The 19,248-nt window shown below is 47.0% G+C and overlaps 1 protein-coding gene across 1 annotated transcript; it reads left to right on the top strand.

The window, feature by feature from the left end:
* The first annotated feature begins 6,568 nt into the window (after positions 1 to 6,568).
* On the top strand, positions 6,569 to 18,040 carry ANKRD40 (ankyrin repeat domain 40). The gene is made up of 5 exons (XM_084863589.1): positions 6,569 to 6,993; positions 12,396 to 12,544; positions 12,923 to 13,396; positions 14,793 to 14,974; positions 15,671 to 18,040. The coding sequence occupies exons 1-5, from the start codon at positions 6,860 to 6,862 to the stop codon at positions 15,815 to 15,817; spliced, it is 1,086 nt and encodes a 361-aa protein (XP_084719715.1). The 5' UTR covers positions 6,569 to 6,859; the 3' UTR covers positions 15,818 to 18,040.
* Positions 18,041 to 19,248: the final 1,208 nt, after the last annotated feature.

The raw sequence follows: 19,248 nt of genomic DNA, 5'->3' as shown, positions 1-19,248 counted from the left end.
AGTGCGCGCGCGTGCGCCCTCGGGGTCACGCCCAAGTCTGAGAGGCGAAGGCTGGGCCCGCTTCCGCCGGCCCGGGGGCGGGGCCAGCTGAGGCCGGACGCGACTCCGCCCCTCCATAGGCTCCGCCCACTCCGCTCCGGGAGCCTGAGGGAAGCCTCCCTGCAGCCCGGTCCACCCAGTTCCCTGAGCGCTCGTCTTCCCGAGAGAAATCGGAGCCGCTCCGAAATGGAAAAAAAGAGCCTTGTGTCCCTTTGTCCCACGCGACTACCCGGTGCCATCTTCCAGTGAAGGAAACTCATGTTCAGACTCCATTTCCCAGCCCCTTTTTGAGAATTGGGGTCCTCCCACCCCAATTCCCCTGATTCACTGGGTGGGAAGTCAAGGCAGAGAGAGGGAGTTTCTACAAGCCAAGTATGGCGATTCAATTCTGCACCTGACGCCTCCCAGTCTGGAATTTTTTTAAAAAAATAGTTGATTCATGTATTCAATTACCTGAGAACTTACTCTGTGCCAGGTATGTATGCTCTTGAAGCTTGACGCTAAGCTCCGAACCTTTCAGACACAGCCCTGCTCCCATAGACCTTGAGGATTAGTGAGGGAGACAATCACTAAAGAAGTATCAATTCTGTTGATATACATCGGGGTGCGGATGCTAAAGCCAGATTTCCTGGATTAGCAATCCCAGTTCTGCTATTCTGTCTTCCCTTCCCTATCTGCAACATGGGGCTTATGATAATAACTAGAGACCCGGTGCGTGAAATTCGTGCATGGGTAAGGTCCCTGGGCCTTGGCTGGCAATCAGGTCTGATCTGTGGGGCCCCTGCTGGCACCTACCTTTGCTGGCCTGGCACTGCCCACTCACCAGTGGCCCCCTCTTACCCCCTCATCTCCCACCCATCTCCACCCCCTGCTGCTGCAGTTGGCCTTCCTCTGCAGAGCCACCAGCAAGGGATAGGGGGGACCCCACAGGCACCCACCTTGGCTGGCCTGGGGCCTGTGGGATGGGGGCAGCTCCTGGGTTGGGCGTCTGCCCCCTATTAGGCTTTTATTATATAGGATAGTCCCCTAAGAATTTACTGTGAATATTAAATGAATTGATGCACTCTAAGGCATGAAAAACAGGCCTAACACATTTTTAATCCACTTAATCATTAGCTATATGGTCAGGGAGGAAAGCAGGGTCCTGTCAAAGACTAAAAAGAAGTCTCTCTGTGGAAATGACTTAAGACCTACCTATAAAAGATGGTAAGGCTCCAGCCATGCATAGTGACTAGAAAATAATTCAAGCCCTAGCTGTTTTGCTCAGTGGATAGAGCAAAAGGGTCCTAGGTTTGATTCCAGTCAAGGGCACGTGCCTGGATTGCAGGAGGCAGCCGATCAATGATTCTCTCTCATCATTGATGATTCTCTCCCTCTCCTCTCTAAAGGCAATAAAAATATATTTAAAAAAAGAAAAGAGCCGAAACTGGTTTGGCTCAGTGGATAGAGTGTCGGCCTGTGGACTGAAAGGTCCCGGATTCGATTCCGGTCAAGGGCATATACCTTGGTTGCAGGCACATCCCCAGTGGGGGTTGTGCAAGAGGCAGCTGATCAATGATTCTCTCTCATCGATGTTTCTAACTCTCTATCCCTCTCTCTTCCTCTCCGTAAAAAATATATATTTTTTAAAAATTTATTAAAAAAAAAGAATTCAGCCGGGACCGGTTTGGCTCAATGGATAGAGCGTTGGCTTGGGGACTGAAGGGTCCCGGGTTCGATTCCGGTCAAGGGCATGTACCTTGGTTGCGGGCATATCCCCAGTAGGGGGTGTGCAAGAGGCAGCTGATCGATGACTCTGTCTCATCGATGTTTCTAACTCTCTATCTCTCTCCCTTCCTCTCTGTACAAAATCAATAAAATATATTAAAAAAAAAAAAAAAAAAAGAAAAGAAAAGAATTCAAGGCTGTTAAACATGAGCAGAGCAAGGATGGTGGGCCAGGTACAGACACTAGGGCGGAGAGCAAGGCGCAAAACTGGGAACACAAGAGCCTTGCCCCCAGGGTGACCTGTCCTGCTCTAGCATATCATTCACTGGGCATGTGGTTTTGGGCCACAGATATTTCATATCAACAGTCAGGCAGTTTAGACCTCCTCACCTTTCCCTCCCTAAAGACAACATCTAGACCTCAGTTGTACTTCAGCTCCCAGACCCCGAAAAGCAGCAACAGCCAAGTGACCCCGTGGCTGCCTCAGGACCAGCTACATTGACTAGTGACCCTACCCTGGCACCAACCAATCAGTGGAGACCATGACCCTGAAAGAGCACACCTGGAAAGCTGATGAATATTCTATGAAGTCCCTCCTTGAGACCTCCACTAAGATTTCCACCTGCAAGAAAGAGATAAATATTCCTCTGGCATCCCCTTTTCCCTCTCCTTCCCCCACAGGCCATTATCCCCTATCCTTTAAGGGACCCCATGAGGCTTACAACCAGAGGAGCAATGGGCAGTGGCATTTCATGCTAGGTAACCCCCTGAACCTGCCTCTAAGTCCCCCTTTTCCCTGACTTCTCAGTGAGCCAACGTAGTCCAGCCTCGGCTTTCCTGTTGCTCCTTTTTTTAAAAAAAAAAAATATATATATATTTTATTGATTTTTTACAGAGAGGAAGGGAGAGAGACAGAGCTAGAAACGTCGATGAGAAAGAAACATTGACCAGTTGCCTCCTGCACACTCCCCACCAGGGATGTGCCCACAACCAATGTACATGCCCTTGACCGGAATTGAACCTGGGACCTTTCAGTTGATTCATGTATTCAATTACCTGAGAACTTACTGTGTACCAGGTTCCTGTTGCTCCTTCTATGCCCTTCCCTATGTTACTGTCCTAAGTATATTTTTGCTGCTATCATTTACCCAATATTCCCTTGGCTCTTGGCTCGAGGCTGTGCAACCCTTCCCCTTGGATATCCCCTTCTTCAACCGCTACCCTTAAATAAATCCACTTTTTCTTTACTCACCATCTGAGATAGCTGTTTAGCCTGCCCATGTTATCACCACGTTAACCTTTCGAAGGTCTCATCCCGGGTACTTCAGAATGTGGCTGTATTCGGAGACAGAGCCTTTAGAAAGATGGCTACGTTAAAATGAAGCAGTTAGATTGCGCCCAGTCCAATATGACTGATGTCCTAAGAGGAAAATTTGCGATGAGCCAGCGATGAACACAGAAGAAAGATCATGTGAGGATGCAGCAAGAAAGCTACCTCAGGCAAGCAAGCCAAGAAGAGAGGCCTCAGGAGAAACCAAACCTGCTGACATTGATCTTGGGCTTTGAGCTTACAGAACTATGCGAAAGTTCCCTTAGGTCAGATACATTTCTTATTCATCCTCGTGTTCCCAGATTCCTGCATAGTATACACCATGTGGGAGGTATTGCAACTTTCCTTTCCAAGGTCACCAGCAATCTCCTTGTGGATAAATCCATTCTATACTTTTTAGTCCTTTCTTTCTTGCCTTTCCAGCAGCATTTGACCCTGTAGATCACTCTCTTTTTGCCAAACTCCTTTGCTATTCCCTCTTACTATTCCAGCTTCTCCTCCTCCTCAGTCTCATTTGAGGATTTCTCAAAAGTTGGCTGTTCTTTGGGATTCTATCTTGAGCTGTCTTCTCTCAGCACTCAATACACACTGTCTTGGGGCCATAATTTCCTTTCCCACCACTTCAGGGAGCACCCTTCGCTGATGACAGCCAAATCCAAATCACTAGCCCGGAATGCCACACCCATATACACAACTATTTACCGGGTATCTCCACTTGAAAGAAAGTCAGAAAAGAAAGCACAGCTGAAACCGGTTTGGCTCAGAGGATAGAGAGTAGGTCTGTGAACGAAGGGTCCCAGGTTCGATTCCGGTCAAGGGCATGAACATTGGTTTCGGGCACATCCCCAGTAGAGGGGGTGCAGGAGGCAGCTGGTGAATGTTTCTCTCTCATCGATGTTTCTAGCTTTCTATCCCTCTCCCTTCCTCTGTAAAAAATCAATAAAATATATTAAAAAAAAAAAAAAAAAAAAAGAAAATGAAAGAAAAGAAAGCACAGGAGCTGCCTGAGTTCAAAGCCTTGTGCTTCACTAAGCTTTGCGGCACTGGGCAAGTTACTTACCTCTTTGTGCCTCAAATAACGATTAGTAATAAGGATAATGATGAGGTTGTTGTGGGTACTAAATGAGATAATTCAGAGATAATTTGTATACAGCACAAAGTGTAATGCCTAGCAATAGTAGTACTAAACAGGTTCAAAAGTGAATTCATCACCGTACCTGAGGCTTTCTCTTCATTCTTTATCCCAAATCTCAGTAAATGGCAGCACTATCCACCTAGCCAGAACCCTCCGTGCCATCTTAGTTTCCTGACCGCCACTGCCCTCCTATCCTATCAGGGGCTCTTCCTGGGCTTAACCTTGTTGGAATATACCTCTGACCCATCAGTGTTCCTGATGTCCCGGTTTCCACGTATTCATTCATTCAATCCATAGAACTGTCCTGCAAAATAGGTGCTATCATTATCATCCCTATTTTGCAGATACAAAATTTGAAGCACAGAAAGATTAAGTAACTCATCCAAGATGATATGAGAGGCAAAGCTGGGATCAACCACTAGGCCACAGGCCATACTGTTTCTGTTGTAATGCTTATCACATTCTGCTGTTTCCCTCCTCTCCCCTGTTAGACTATGTGTTCTTTGAAGTCTCTGATTTGTTTGCAACAGCATCTTCAGAGACTAGAACAGTGCTCAGCAAAAGGTGCCTGCTTTATATAGCCAGTGAGTTGGATAATGCTTTAGAGATAAGACAAATAATAAATCAATGGAAAGCAATAGACTAGCCATTAGCTTGCATTCGGTTATGGCCAAGATTAGACATTTTGTTTGTGGAGAAGGTTTTTGTTTTTATTTGTGAGGATAACAAGCAAAAGATTGGAGTTAGAGGTAACTAGAGGATGAGTTTAAGGAGATATTAATATTCACAGATTCACGGATTCAACAATTCAGGGCACATGCTATAATCCTTTTAAGAGAGGGAAATTTGCTAAAACCAGTTTGGCTCAGTGGATAGTTGGCCTGCGGACTGAAAGGTCCCGGGTTCCATTCCAGTCAAGGGCATGTACCTTGGTTGCAGACACATCCCCAATAGGGGGTGTGCAGGAAGCAGCTGATCAATGTTTCTAACTATCCCTCTCTCTTCCTCTCTGTAAATAAAATCAATAAAATACATGAAAAAAAAAAAAGAGAGAAAAATTTGACAAATACATTCTTATAACAAGAATTCACAGTCTTCTGAGCGCAGTCACTACCAAATTTTTACAACTGCTTTTTTTAAAAAAGAGGCTACTACCTACTTCCTTGTTACTCAAATTGTGTTAAAGGACCCAATTTCAGTGTCATGCAAGGCAGTTCAGATGACGTATCATGCTGGATCTGAGAAAATTTAAATTGGGGGGCAAATAAAAACATAAGCTCAGAGTTCCAATTTGCCCTGGGGGGTCAATTTAAGTGTGCAGTTCATTTATATTCCCCATCACCTGGGGTACACTGTACACTGTGTGGATTCCTCCACCACAATAAACAGACAGGTTGATTTTCTTAAACAGGAGCCAGAAAAATACTTGCTGTGCAGGACCTGGGCAGCCCCAAGAGAGGGAATTGAGAACTCCTAAATTTGTCCCTTCCTATGTTTGTGCAGGCCTTCCTCCTTTTCACTGCAGGGTTATTTCCTTAATCCTCCTGGCCCCAGGTGCAAGGCTCCATCCTGTGGCACGCTGGAAAATCTCTCAGAGGCACCTGAGCTCAGCAAAAACAATTATTTTCTTCTTCACCTGCTGGGTAATAAAGCAGTGCCAAGCAGGCTCGGAATCTCATTAGGCGGACCGGGCAGAGTCAGGCAGAATGCTCTTTACATCCGCACCATCGCTCTCCCTGGAGCTCCGGGCATCAGAACCAGGAGAGATCCAAAAAGCCTCTTTGGTGGCCTTTTCTTTCTCTACCCCCCCTTACATGGCCTTCATGAAGAGTAATTAATTATGATTTACAGGCAGTCATCAATTGCAGTTTACAGACTCGAGGCACAATATAACTATTTCCCCTTGAAAGCCAAGTTAGAAGACATCCCTGTTAGGAGAAATGAGATGTAAAACCACGGGGCAATTGAAATACATATTCGAGCTAAAAAAAAATGGTCCAAGCACCGTCAAAGGAAGAAAGAGCAGTGCAATCGGTCTCTGCAGTAACGGGCATATAATGACAGGGTCGTTTTCAGCCCATTTCCCCATCCTGCTGGGCAAGAGTTGGCTCCAATAAGGAAAAAGTGTCAAACGAACTGGAGGGGTGGAAAAAAAAACCCCCCAAAACCCAAAACACCAATTATTTGTGATGCCTGGTAAACAGCCTGCGCCGGAGGATAAGGCTTTGCTGGCTCTCAGATATGCATGCCCCCCCCTTGCCAGGCGCCTGCCCCCTCCCTGGAAGGCGGGTGGGAGGTCTAAGAATAGCCGGTGAATCACAGCTATAACTGTGCGGCGGTTACGTAAACAGGCGGCCCGGCCCGGCCCGAGGCCGGAACGGAAGCGATCGGGGTCAGCGTTGTCACTGTGAATAGGGTCCCCCGGAGCCGGCCTGCGGGAGGCGCGGCCGGGGCTGAGACTGGGCCCGCGGGGCCGGGAGCAGCAGGGGCGCCGCGGCAGGAGCGAGGCCGCGGGCCGGCGCGGAGGCGGCGCGAGCAGGCGGGCGGCCCCGCGCTCCCATGGCCGGGGGCGGGCCGCGGGGAAGGCGGCGCTGACGGCCCGAGGCGGGCGGGCGGGCCTCGGAGCGGGGCCCGGGGCCGCGGGGAAGATGAGCGCCGGCCTAGAGCAGAAGGAGCAGCAGGAGAGGCTGCGGGAGGCCGCGGCCTTGGGGGACATCCGGGAGGTGCAGAAACTGGTGGAGAGCGGGGTGGATGTGAACTCCCAAAATGAGGTCAACGGCTGGTAAGTGGGGAGCGGGGGAAGGCCCGGGTCACGCGGCGGGCGGGGCCTGGGGCGGCCGCCCGTGACCTCGGCGACGCCCGCTAAGGCGGGGCCTGGCGCCCGGGGGAGCCCCCCAAGGTGGTGCGCTCCGAAGGCCAGGCCTGGCCCCCTCTGCCCGGTGGAGCCGGGAGCGCGGACTGCCCAAATCCCGGCCCACGTGGTCTCCCCGGGCAGCGCCCACCCCACCCCGGCGCCCCCGCCGCCTCCGCATCTTCCCCTCCCCCCGACTCCCTCGGCCTGAACGGTGCTGGCTACGGTTCTCACGCGAATTTGGAGTTCACCCCAAATCAGATGTTGAATTGTTTTGCCATAGGTGCTCCTGCAGAACACACGTGCACAGCAAAAAGCATACATGGATCTTACAAACTAGCACGATTTCTTTTCTCAAGAGCAGGAAAAAAAAAAAAAAATCAATTGCATTCCCTGCTCTGCTCTTGTTGCCCCTCTGCAGCAGTGATGGCTGCTGCCTACAGCTGCCCGAGGGAAGACTCATTCATTTATTCTTCGGAGTGTTTTGCTTTGTTTTCCTGTTATAGTTTCAAATCGAGAATTTGGTCTAAGGCTTTAGATACTTGCCTGCAGTTAAATCCCTCCCGATAAAATAAGGAGTCATTTTAAGGAAGATGTGCTGGTGATCAAATTTTTAGTGTTAAGTTACTGAACGTGTTATTATTCTGTCTTCTTCACATGTAAACGTAAGTTTTTTATTTGATCCTGCCTATTTTGCTAGCCCAGGGTTAAAGTAAGTTTGCGAATGTTATCTTTTAAAAGTGGAATCATACCTTTGGAACCGAAAGGGACCTTGGAGGTGGGTTCATCCCTGGAGAATAACTTGCCCTTAGGTCACACAGCTATTAATGTGATCGCCAGGACCAGACCTCGCAGATCTGTCTCCCTCCTTACCTTAAAGAAAAAAGCCGGAGTAGCTGTTGAGAATGCTAGGAAGCCACAGCTACAGATGCTTTGTTTAAAAGTGTTTGCAAACCAGCTTGCTGTTCTGTGCGTGCCTTTTCTGAGCCTTGCCGGGCGGTTCAGCTGGGAATCCCTGCTCGGGCACCAGGAGGCAGTGCTGTGCAGATGAAGGAGCCTGGTTTTGCCTGCAGGTTCTTCTTCCTTCCTGCCTCTCCAGTTGAACTTACTGGAGTCACTTCGTTTTCCAATTATGTATTTCGGGAGAGTGTTGTAAGCGTCTAACGAGATGAAGCATAATATAAAAGCTGACATTTACCGAGCTTGCTCGGTAGCACACGCGCGGTTCTAAGGGCTTTATCTTTATTAGTATGTCATTCACAATGACACAGGGACATAGCGTTTGTTATTCTCTCCATTTTACAGATCAGGAAACGAAGTCCCAGGAAGGTTAAGTAATTTCCCTGCACTATCTAGTGGAGCTAGGAAATGAGCCCAGCATGGACTCCAGACCCTGCTTGCCTAACCCTAGTGCCTGCCACGGAACAGGTGCTGTTTTAAAAAGGAACTATAGGCCCAAGGTCCCAAGGACAGCAAGCCAAGACTTGATTGCAGTTTAAGCCCCTCCCAGAAAGGTGACTGTCAATCAGTCAGATTAGGGATTTCCTGATCAACACTAGTGAGGTCATCTACCAAGTAAGACTCCTGCTGCTCCCAAAGAGTGCACTCGTCTGAAAAGAAGTGACCCTTGCTTACATTAGCTACTTTCTTGTCCTGCTCAGTTTCTGCCTATTAAAACCTTTCCTTTTTTTACAGCTTGTCAGAGCTCCCTTCTACTTGCTAGGTGGGATGCTGTTCCATCCTGAATTATATTTTTTTAATTGATAACAGAGAGGAATGGAGAGGAAGAGAGAGAGAGAAACATCAATGAGAGAAAAATCATTGGTTGGCTGCTTCCTGCATGCCCCCCCCGGGGATGGCGTCTGCAACTCGGGCATGTGCCGGTGACCAGTATAGAACCCGGGACCCTTCAGTCCACAGGCCGATGCTCTATCCACTGAACCAAACTGGCCAGGGCAATCCTGAATTATTTAATAGAGCCAAATTAGATCTTCAAATGTACTGGGTTGAATTTTGTTTTTTAACAATGCTCGGTTGATATAAGTTGAATCTGAAGTAACCAGAGGAAGCTTCTCATAGATTTATTGGGACAGATGTCTCATAGCTGCCTCAAATTCAAGGTGTCAAAAGGTTGAATTCCCGGTCTGCTCTCATCCCCTCATTGCCCCAGGCCTGCTTCTTGGGGTCCTCATCTCAGCGTCTGAGGTGCTCAGGCCAGAACCCTCAGTGCCAGCCTTGCTTCTGGTCTTCCCCTCACACCCACAGCCAGTCAGTCGGCGAATTCTGTCCGCTTCTCACTGGCTGTACCACTGCCTCTCTAGGCAGAGCTGCCATCATCTGTTACCCGGATCAGTGCAGTGGCCTCCTAACTAGTCCCTTGTTCTACCCTGACCCCTGACAGTCTTCTTCAGCAGAGAAGTCAGAGGGATCTAACTTAAACATAATTTGGATCATGTCACTCTGCTCAGGACCCTCAAAATGGCTCCCATTTCACTCTTATGAGCCCACGGAGTCCTCCTGTCCCCGAGCCTCCCTGCCTCGGTGCCTCATCTCTGCATTTGCCCCTTGCTTTCTTCACTCTGCTCTCTTGGCCTTGCTCTTCCTGAAACATCAGGCACAGCTCTGATCTAAGTCCTTTGTGTGTTCCCTTCCTTCCATCCCAAATGCTTTTGCTTCCTCCCCTCCTTCAGGTCTGAGCTTAGATATAACCTTGGTGAGACTTTCCTTGGCTCTTCAATTTAAAATTGCACCATGCCCCTCCCCTACCTCTGGCATCCCCTAATTCCTTTCCTTGCTTTATTGTCCCTATAACACTTCATAATAGCAAGCATACTGTTTGTTTTGCTTATTTATTTGCTGGCTGCCTCAGTTTCTTCATCTGTATTATGGAAGGAACGTTGATAATAGTACTTAACTTGTGGGTTGTTTAGAGGATTAAATAAGTTAATGTCTGCATTTTTTTTAGGCCAATGTCCAGCATGGAAAGCATTATAATTGTGTTATTATATAAGCAGTGTGCTGGATAAAGACTAAATAAACAAACAAATACTCCCTAGCAGAATCGTTACTGCTTTCAGTTCTTCGCTGCTCAGTAACCACAATTTCAGCACTGATGAACGATGCCCAGGCCTCTGGTCTGAAATACTTCCCAGCACTCATAAGATATTCTGACTGCAAATTTAAAGCTTGGAGAGTTGAGGTTCAAAGATAGAACTCCCACATCGACTATAATTTAAGTGTCCTGCATATCCCTTGGCTTTAAGGAACAAGTCTAATGGCCCAGGAAGAATTTGAAAAGATTGCCTGGTTGCAGTGGCTCTGAGTTATGACTGCCCAGAGCCACACAGGCCTGGACTGTAGGTGATGATTAGGGCACAGGGCTGGGGGGGGAGGGGGGCGTGCTGACCTAACCCCACTTGGCATGGTGCTACTTTAGTTGGTTTGTCCCAGAGTATCTCAGACCCACTGGCAGTCCATTTCCTCCTTCCTCTCAAGCTTGTCATGAGCAAGTCTGCCATGATTTACTACTAGCAAGTGAGCATTTATTTCCAAAGGGAACATATTTTTCTCATCAGGCTCCATTCATTTTTGAGTGCTCGCTTATTATAATTATTTACTTTCCAAGCCTCTGCTACAGAATCCACACACAAACACACTGTGGGCTGCCGTTCGCCCAGAATGCGTTGGATCCTTCTCCTCCTAGCAACACTCATTCAGCAAATATTAAGAACTTGTATGTCTTAAGACCCTTCCTTGTCTCTGTGGAGCTTATGTTGTAGAAGTCTAGATCAAGACTCTTCCCTTATTTTTCTAAAATTGGCAGTCATATCGTCATAGAGTGCATCTTAAAGGCACTTGAATAATTTTAGTGAATAATATTGTAGATTGTCACTCTGGCACATCAGTGGGGTTGCTCCCAGCCAGCCAGACAAGCTAGCTTTCTGTAAGTCATAAATATCAGGGTACCCATGCAAAATCAGCTTTTCCTGGAACCAAATGAACTTTCTAGATATTATATTTCCCAGGTGAGGGACCCAATTCTCACTATTGAACATATGTTCTATTCTTTACCATAAATGTATTTGCCTATAAGCACTAAAGATATTTATCTAAGTTTAAAGAGTTGGCGAATGAGGACATTTCATGACAGTGGGAAAAAGTCTTTTCTTCCCTGGTATCATTCAGCTTTGACAACTGGGGATGAATTTAGTAGCTCTGAATCCTTTCGTTTCTGTTAAGATGGAGTTTTTGTGGGCATGCCAATTATATTTCTATACAGTGTTAAAACAACTGCCCTTCAGTGTGTACATAACTTATATGTCTACAATATTAAAGAATTGATTTTACTTAAATGAGTCTAGTATGGTAGAAGAATTCTTGAAATTTTGGTGGTTGATGTACATTTTTAAATGCCTTAGGAATTAATGTCTGTGCAGTGCCTTACGTGTAAGCAGATGAGGGTGTGTTCGTAGCCTTCTGGAGAGAACAAGAGAAGCCAACATTTTTAAAAATGGAAATTTAGCCCTGCCTGGTTTGGCTCAGAGGATAGAGCGTCAGCCTGTGGACTGAAGAGTCCCTGGTTCAATTCCAGTCAAGGGCACCTGCCTGCGTTGTGGGCTTGATACCCAGTAAGGGGCGTGCAGGAGGCAGCTGATCAATGATTCTCATCATTGATGTTTCTTTCTCTCTCTTCCTCCCTCTTCCTTCCTCTCTGAAATCAATAAAAATATATTTAAAAATAAAAATGGAAATTTAGAAACCCTTCTTTTTGTAGTGTGAAGGAAAGAAAAAGACTACAAGACTCAGACAAGAATATTCTGTGTTACTAGTAATTTAGTGGCAGAGCAAACTTATAGATAAGATGGTTATTTGCCTGATAATATTTAGTCTTCAAGTGATAATTGATGCATATGAAACAAGTTTCCGTAGTCCCTAAAAAAGGAATGTGCCAATATAAAGATATATTTTAAAGAGATTGGGACAATCTAATGAGCAATACTGCTAGACTAATGCTCAGCAGTACCATTAGAGTCAGCCAGCCAGCCAGCCTGTCAGCCTTCTGGAAGCCATTGAAATTAAAGCTCCTAGGACAAATCAGTTTCTCCCAAGAGCCAGAAATGAAATTTAAAAATAAATTTTAAGCATATTTTGCTCATCTGCTTTCTGTAAAGAAAAGTTGAGATTACTAGCCTGGTTTCCTGGTCCTAGCAAAACTCTTGCATATATTTATTTGCTAACCTGTAGAATTTGAAATCCCAAATCACCTTTCTTCTTTTTAAATTACTCTCCCACCCCCCCACCCCACCCCCCCCTTTTTTTTTCTTTTGGGACAGGACCTGTTTGCACTGGGCCTGTAAACGCAATCATGGTCAGGTGGTCTCTTACTTGCTAAAATCAGGAGCCGACAAAGAGATTCTTACCACGAAAGGAGAAATGCCAGTCCAGTTGACATCAAGGAGAGAAATCAGAAAGATAATGGGAGGTGAGTCTGAGTTTTGACTTTGTCAAACTAATTTTGTCAAACAAACTTTGTCAAACTACTAAAGACTGGTAGTATTATTGGCTGTATTCTTTATGCAATTCAAGCAACCAGTTTGTTTCTAAAAGCAAAGACTTTACTGTGCCAAGATAGTAATTCTGTGTTGTTTCTGGAAAGGTAAGCATTGTAAGTTTTTTAATCTGTAAAACTTAAGATGATAAAAACGGTAATCATAAATGAACTACCATATTCTTTTTCTTCTGACTTGAAGAGGCACTGAACACTGACCGTAGACCAAAGCACACTAGATTTCACAAGACACCTGTTTCTTGCCAATTTGTGAAGGACTCTGTAACGGTTCTGTGCTTTCTTCTTTTGCAGTGGAAGAAGAGGATGATGATGACAACCTCCCCCAGATGAAGAAGGAGTCAGACCTGCCCTTTGTTCCCAACTACTTGGCCAGTCCAGCTTTCCCTTTTATCTACACCCCCGTGGCAGATGACTCGGCCCCGCTGCAGAATGGGGGCCCCACCACACCGCCTGCCTCACCCCCTGCAGACGGCTCCCCTGCATTGCTCCCCGGGGAACCTCCCCTGCTGGGGGCCTTTCCGAGGGACCACGCCGCTTTGGCACTGGTGCAGCATGGGGACGCGCCTGCCCCCTCCGCTCTCCTCAGAACACCAGAAAGCACAAAACCTGTTTGTCAGCCACCAGTGAGTCAGAGCCGATCACTGTTCTCCTCTGTCCCATCCAAGCCACCAGTGTCTCTGGAGCCTCAAAATGGGACGTATGCAGGCCCAGCGCCAGCGTTCCAGCCGTTTTTCTTCACTGGAGCATTTCCATTTAATATGCAAGGTACCTCCTGTCAGCAGCCGCCTCTGCAAATGGGCAGACAGCATCCGGAGCTCTAGAGCTTTACTCTGGCTTTGGGGAGGGATGTATTTAGGTTAAATATAATTATAGATTTGCAGAAAAGCTGCAACACTAGTATAAAGAACTCTCTTGACTCAGATTGTTTGCCTTTTGCCCTTTTACCCTCAACTGTTGTAAGTGGGTATTTCCTAAGAATAAGGATAGCCTGTTACATAATTATACACAACACAGCGATCAAATTTAGAAAATGTAACCTTGCTATGGAATACTGTTCTCTAATCCATGGCCTTTATTTAAATTTTATCAATTATCTCAACAATGCCCTTCATAGCCATCTTCACTCCCTCCACCTCTGCCCCCGATCACCCACAGCATTTAGTTATCATGCTGGTTTAGTCTCTTTTCATCTGGAACATTTCCTCAGCCTTTCTCTGTCATTTTGGACCTCAATGTTCATTGGGTTATAATGCATTACCGTTACTTTGATGTTTGAATTATGCACATTTGCCCAAGGGAGCTTCTTTAAGCCAGTTCTGTGTCCCTCGGACATGTCACATCCTTCTCGGACCACTGCCGTCCTCTGTTTACAGCAAATGTTTACTCCCAAAGCCACGGCTCCCCTACTCAGGCGCACTGTACTCAAGTCACAATTATACTGTAATTTTTATTAGCTTCTTGCCCTTTTACTGCGCTCTATACAAGGAATTTCATATTTCATAAATATCCTTAGATCCACAATTGTTAAATCTTTAGAGTAATTCATGTACCATGTCTTGCCTGTGCCTTCTTTTCCCCTCTCTTCTCCTTCCCTGCTTATATATAGTTTAACTCCCAAAACCATTTTTAAGCCTTTACCTTCTTAGTTCCAGCAGCAGAAAGAAATTATTCTCTATACCAGTGGTCGGCAAACTCATTAGTCAACCGAGCCAAATATCAACAGTACAACGATTGAAATTTCTTTGGAGAGCCAAATTTTTAAAACTTAAACTTCTTCTAACGCCACTTCTTCAAAATAGACTCGCCCAGGCCATGGTATTTTGTGGAAGAGCCACACTCAAGGGGCCAAAGAGCCGCATGTGGCTCACAAGCCACAGTTTGCCGACCACGACTCTATACAGTTGTGATGGTTGTCCCCTCCCCTACTCCCCCCCTCCCCCCCATGCCCCCTTTTACTTGAGAAGCACACACAGTCTGAGGTCCAGGGAAGACAGTGCAGGAAACTGCCAGCAGAGCCAGAATTGGGCTTGAGCAACTCTTGCTGATGGTGCCTAGTTTTTCCTCATTGGGTGGCACAAGCTTCTTCTGGAAAATACCTTAAATTACATAGGCAGATTATGCCAGAACCGTTCACTAACATTTCCCCTCTGTTTTTCCCTAGAGCTGGTACTCAAGGTGAGGATTCAAAACCCATCTCTTCGAGAAAATGACTTCATTGAAATTGAACTGGACCGGCAGGAGCTCACCTACCAAGAATTGCTCAGAGTGAGCTGCTGTGAGCTGGGTGTTAATCCAGATCAAGTGGAGAAGATCAGAAAGTTACCCAACACCCTGGTAAGAAAGGTAAGGAATGGCCTGTTCGGCATGAGTGGCTGGTTGCGTCCTGCATTTGGAAAATACCCAGTTTCCTCCTTTTATATGAGTCACAGCTGAGGAAATGAAAGATAATAGAAAAGGAGAGAAGGGGGGTTTTCCAAATATAATCACTGAGCTTTCTTTCCCTCTACTGGGTCTATAGGGACATTAGCCTTTTTTTTTGTTTGTTTTTTTGTTTTTTTTTTGTGGCCTTTTGCAAGCTGTAGGATCCCAGAGAGAATTTTCTGAAGTACCATTCATATTTCCTTCAGTTGTTTCTGTGTGGCTCTACAGGGATTATCTTAGTGCACCATCAGAATGAGGTTAGATCACAGTGCAAACCCACATGGACACATGTGTGGTCCTCCCAGCATCCTGGGTTTTCTGAGCATCAGCTCTGCTTCTCAGAGCACGTGGGTAAAATGGTTCCCGCATTGCCTCTCCCTTCCAGGTGTGCTCTTCCTAGAGCAGCTGCTGCTAAGGGCTCCCGCCATTCCTACCCAGTTCACGCCCTGGGACTTTCCTGCACTGTCACTGACAGCCTGCCAAAGGGTATTTTTTTTTTTTTTTTTTTGCTTTTAGGTTTTAAAATGAGCCAAGATACTGATATCAAGTCAACACAGCATACCAAACCTAAAGAGACAGGTGGCTCCTCTTAATCTGATTAGCCTATTTTTGTTTTAGGACAAAGATGTAGCCCGACTCCAAGATTTCCAAGAGCTGGAACTGGTTCTGACGATAAGTGAAAATAGTTTTCTGTTCAGAAATGCTGCATCCACACTGACAGAAAGGCCTTGCTACAACAGGAGAGCTTCAAAACTGACTTACTGATGCCGCAGGGACTTCTAACCCCGAGTATCGTGACAGTGCGTGCCGCCTCTGGGCCAAGGACAAGCCATTGATCTCCACGCCTCGGATGCCGGAGGGCCGCTGGGGCCACTGAGTAGTGCACACTAACCTTGTCCTGCCAAGGTAGGAAGCCCCTGACCCTCAAGCAGCGGTGCCACTCCTCCAAGCCTCTTGGTGCACAATAACCTATTGCTCAACGCTGTGAACGGTGGAGAAGTGGTCTGGAGAGGCAGTAGCGGCGGCTGTATCCAGTGTGTTTTACGTGCAGCCGTAAGAGAGCGGTCCGCAGATGCTGAGAGTGGAGCCTATTTCTAGCCACTCCTGTTGACGGGGCACCTGAAGGGCCAGGATGCGCCCGGCGTGGTGTGGCATGCTCACCGCTGTCCTGAAATGTGAACTGACTGGAGGCAAACAGGTGCTGGACAGCTGGGTTTCCGTGTGCTTGTGGCAGTGAGATTCCATATAACATATTTATAAATGTTACTCAGGTGAAAAGTATTAAGAACACAGTTACCTAATTGTAAATACGCTGTTAACCAAAAGAGCTTCCTCTGCCCCACTTTTTCCTTTGAAGACACTCATGACTCCTTCTCTGTCTCCATTCGGCCATTGTCAATCCCTAGACAAGCTCCTCTGCATTCACTCCCCTCTGTGGTCACTAGAGGGCTCTCTGACGCCTTCCAAAAGAGCAGCCGTCTTTTTTTTGGTTTTGTTTTGTTTTTTTTTTCACTGAAGTGATTCCTGCCATCTCCGTGTTTAACTGCACCATATGAGAAGAGCACAAACATTGCCTGTCCATGTTCTCTACTTTCATTTTCCACTGGAAATGAAAAGCAATTTTTGAGACTGAATCTGTTGCTGTTTTAAAGGTTATTGTAGGAAACAGCTAAAGGAGCTAGCATATTTATTTTTGTATAAAAGATAAAGATTATTTTGAAATTATTAGGGTTTTTACACAATTCTGAAATCTGTTGCTTTTGTAAACAAATTGTTTTATCTTAGGGATTCCCCATAACCCCCACCAATCCAGTATCCCCAAAAAGGCAATTGTAAAGTCTACCAGGCTTTGTTCTGAAAAACAAAAAACACACACACACCTGATTCAACTCTTGAACGTGGCATGATCATTTTTAGAAGAATGCATTCAAAGATTCCTTTCCTTCCCTTCATTGTCGATGTGAATAGAAGCCACTGTCCGTGAACGCAAAGAGCTTGGCTCGGAAAGGAGAAGGAGCACATAGACAGGAGAGCAGGGGCTGGCCGCCGGCTGTGGAGGGCACCCTGCTGTCCGAAGCAGCTTTCTCCCCATAGTGCCTATAGTTTCCAAAGAAACCTCCCTCCCCAGCCGTGTTGGTTTTACTCGATGGAGAGAGAATGTGGCAGGGAATGCGGTGCTAAGACGCGGCCTCCTGCCGCCGCCCAACGCTGAGCTGGGGAGGTGTTCGCAAGGCCAGCTTCGCGGCGTCACTGCTCAGTGACCTGATGTGTTTCGGCACTTACCGATGGCGACTTACCCTTGTACAGTGTTTGCATGGCAGAGTAAAGGTTACTTACTACTCCTTCTCTCTGAGGTACTTTAAAGAAGAAACCTCCCTGTGTTTCAACCAATCAGAAGCTCGTTTATCTAGATATACTAACCTTTCTCCCCCTTTCCTTTAAAAGAAATTTAATGATAAGGTTAGTTCTGTCCTGAAAGAAATAAATTCAGTATTAATCCATGTCTAAATCACTGGGGTTAAACTTCCAGCCATCCAGACCAGTTAGAGATTCAGAGCAGTGGAGGCCCTGGCTGGGGGTGGCCTGCAGGGGCACAGCCCCGGGCATTTCCAGGGCTTAGCAGGGAGGGAGCCCGGGGCTGCGTCTCAGGTGAGAGGTGGGCCCTACACCGGTCTCTTCCCTAAAGTCCTCTGTGGTCCAGGGACCTCTACGTATGGCCGTAGAATCAGACTGCACAGTTGCTGGTAGGTGAGTCTAACGTCTTAATCTATGCATTCAGAGAACTATTTTTATATGCTTCGTGTAATTTATAACAAAGGGTTTTCTTTTTAGCTCTGTTACTGTGAATACCCTCCGCCTCCACTGCATATTTAGAGCATGTGTTCATACTGTGGGCAAACATTCACTGAAGATAATTTTCTTTGTGCATTGCTGACTGTTCAAATATGACAAGTATTATTAAAATTAAACATTAACTGACTGAGCCCATATTCTTTGATTTTTGGCTTCCTAAGCAGCACTTCTAGTCACAGGGGGTTGAAATGGTTGGACGGTCCCGGGGACAAGAGGCTCTGGAGGAAGAGGGGGAGGGACCGCTCCCTACCTGAGCCTCCTGCAGCCATCCTGCTGCTGCCGTGCTCACGCCCCCTCAGTGGCGCCTGGAGACAGATCTCTTGTGTGAGTCTTCCCTCCCAGTTCTCAGCAGTCAGCTTCATTTCCCCGGAGTAGCTGAGCCAGCTAGCTGGAGGTCATCCTATTAGCTACATTTTTGATTATTCTATTTACCTCACACAACTGAGCCTCTCCTTGGGGCCGTCAGCACCTGTCTTGGCCTCAATGAGCTCAGAAGCAAGCTCCCTAGACAGGCGAGGGAAATGCAGCTTTACACCTCCATATCTTTCGCCTGAGAACGATGCTGAATGAACCTGCATTCCTGTAGGTTTAGGGCAGCTAGCTCCTCACAAAGCAGATGTCAAGCCAAATTGCTCTAATAAATCAGGGCGCAGAGCAGAGACCTTTTCTTAGCACCGGGCAGAGGAAGAAGAATATGGGCATTTGTGCTTTCATACTTGCTTTATCACAAGGATGGAAGTCTTCCTCCATCCCCTCATAAACATCCTGAGCCAAAAGAGCCTGCCAAAAAAAAACATGGTTAACCTGTAACAAAGGGTCCTGCAGCACAGGCTGCCCCATCACACAACAAAACCAGATCAAAGGAGGCATCTCCACACGCCTGCAGCCCATTAGGGTGGGGGGAGAAGACATACCGTCACCCGCAACCAGTCACATCTCACCAAGGGTGAAGCTGGAGGAAATGAAAGAGGAAACCAGAGAACCTAGGAACGGAGAGAAGAGGTCCATTCCAAACACCAGGTCTTGTGCAGGCAAACTGACCCACAGCAAACAGACGGCTGGTTTGCTCAAGAAAGCAAAATCCAGCCTCGTCTCCTTCACCAGCCCAGCGGGGACTGTCAGGGCCGCCTGTGCTCCTCCCACACTCGGCGTCAGCCCGACGGAGGAAGACGGATGACTCCCAGCCTCAGTGGGTATGGAGACCTGTCTGGAACAGACTTCTGAAGGAGCGAGGGAATGAAGTGCCAGGCACTTTGCAGCCCCTAGAGAGGCAGGCGTACAGGTCTGAGGGATGACATAAACGTGGAGGTGTTCCCAAGAGGCCTCAGGTCAGATTGCAGGGA

This window comes from Pipistrellus hanaki (assembly GCF_964339955.1).
Source record: "Pipistrellus hanaki genome assembly, chromosome: 16".
Taxonomy (NCBI): Eukaryota; Metazoa; Chordata; class Mammalia; order Chiroptera; family Vespertilionidae; genus Pipistrellus; species Pipistrellus hanaki.
This window is presented reverse-complemented; position numbering and strand designations above follow the sequence as displayed.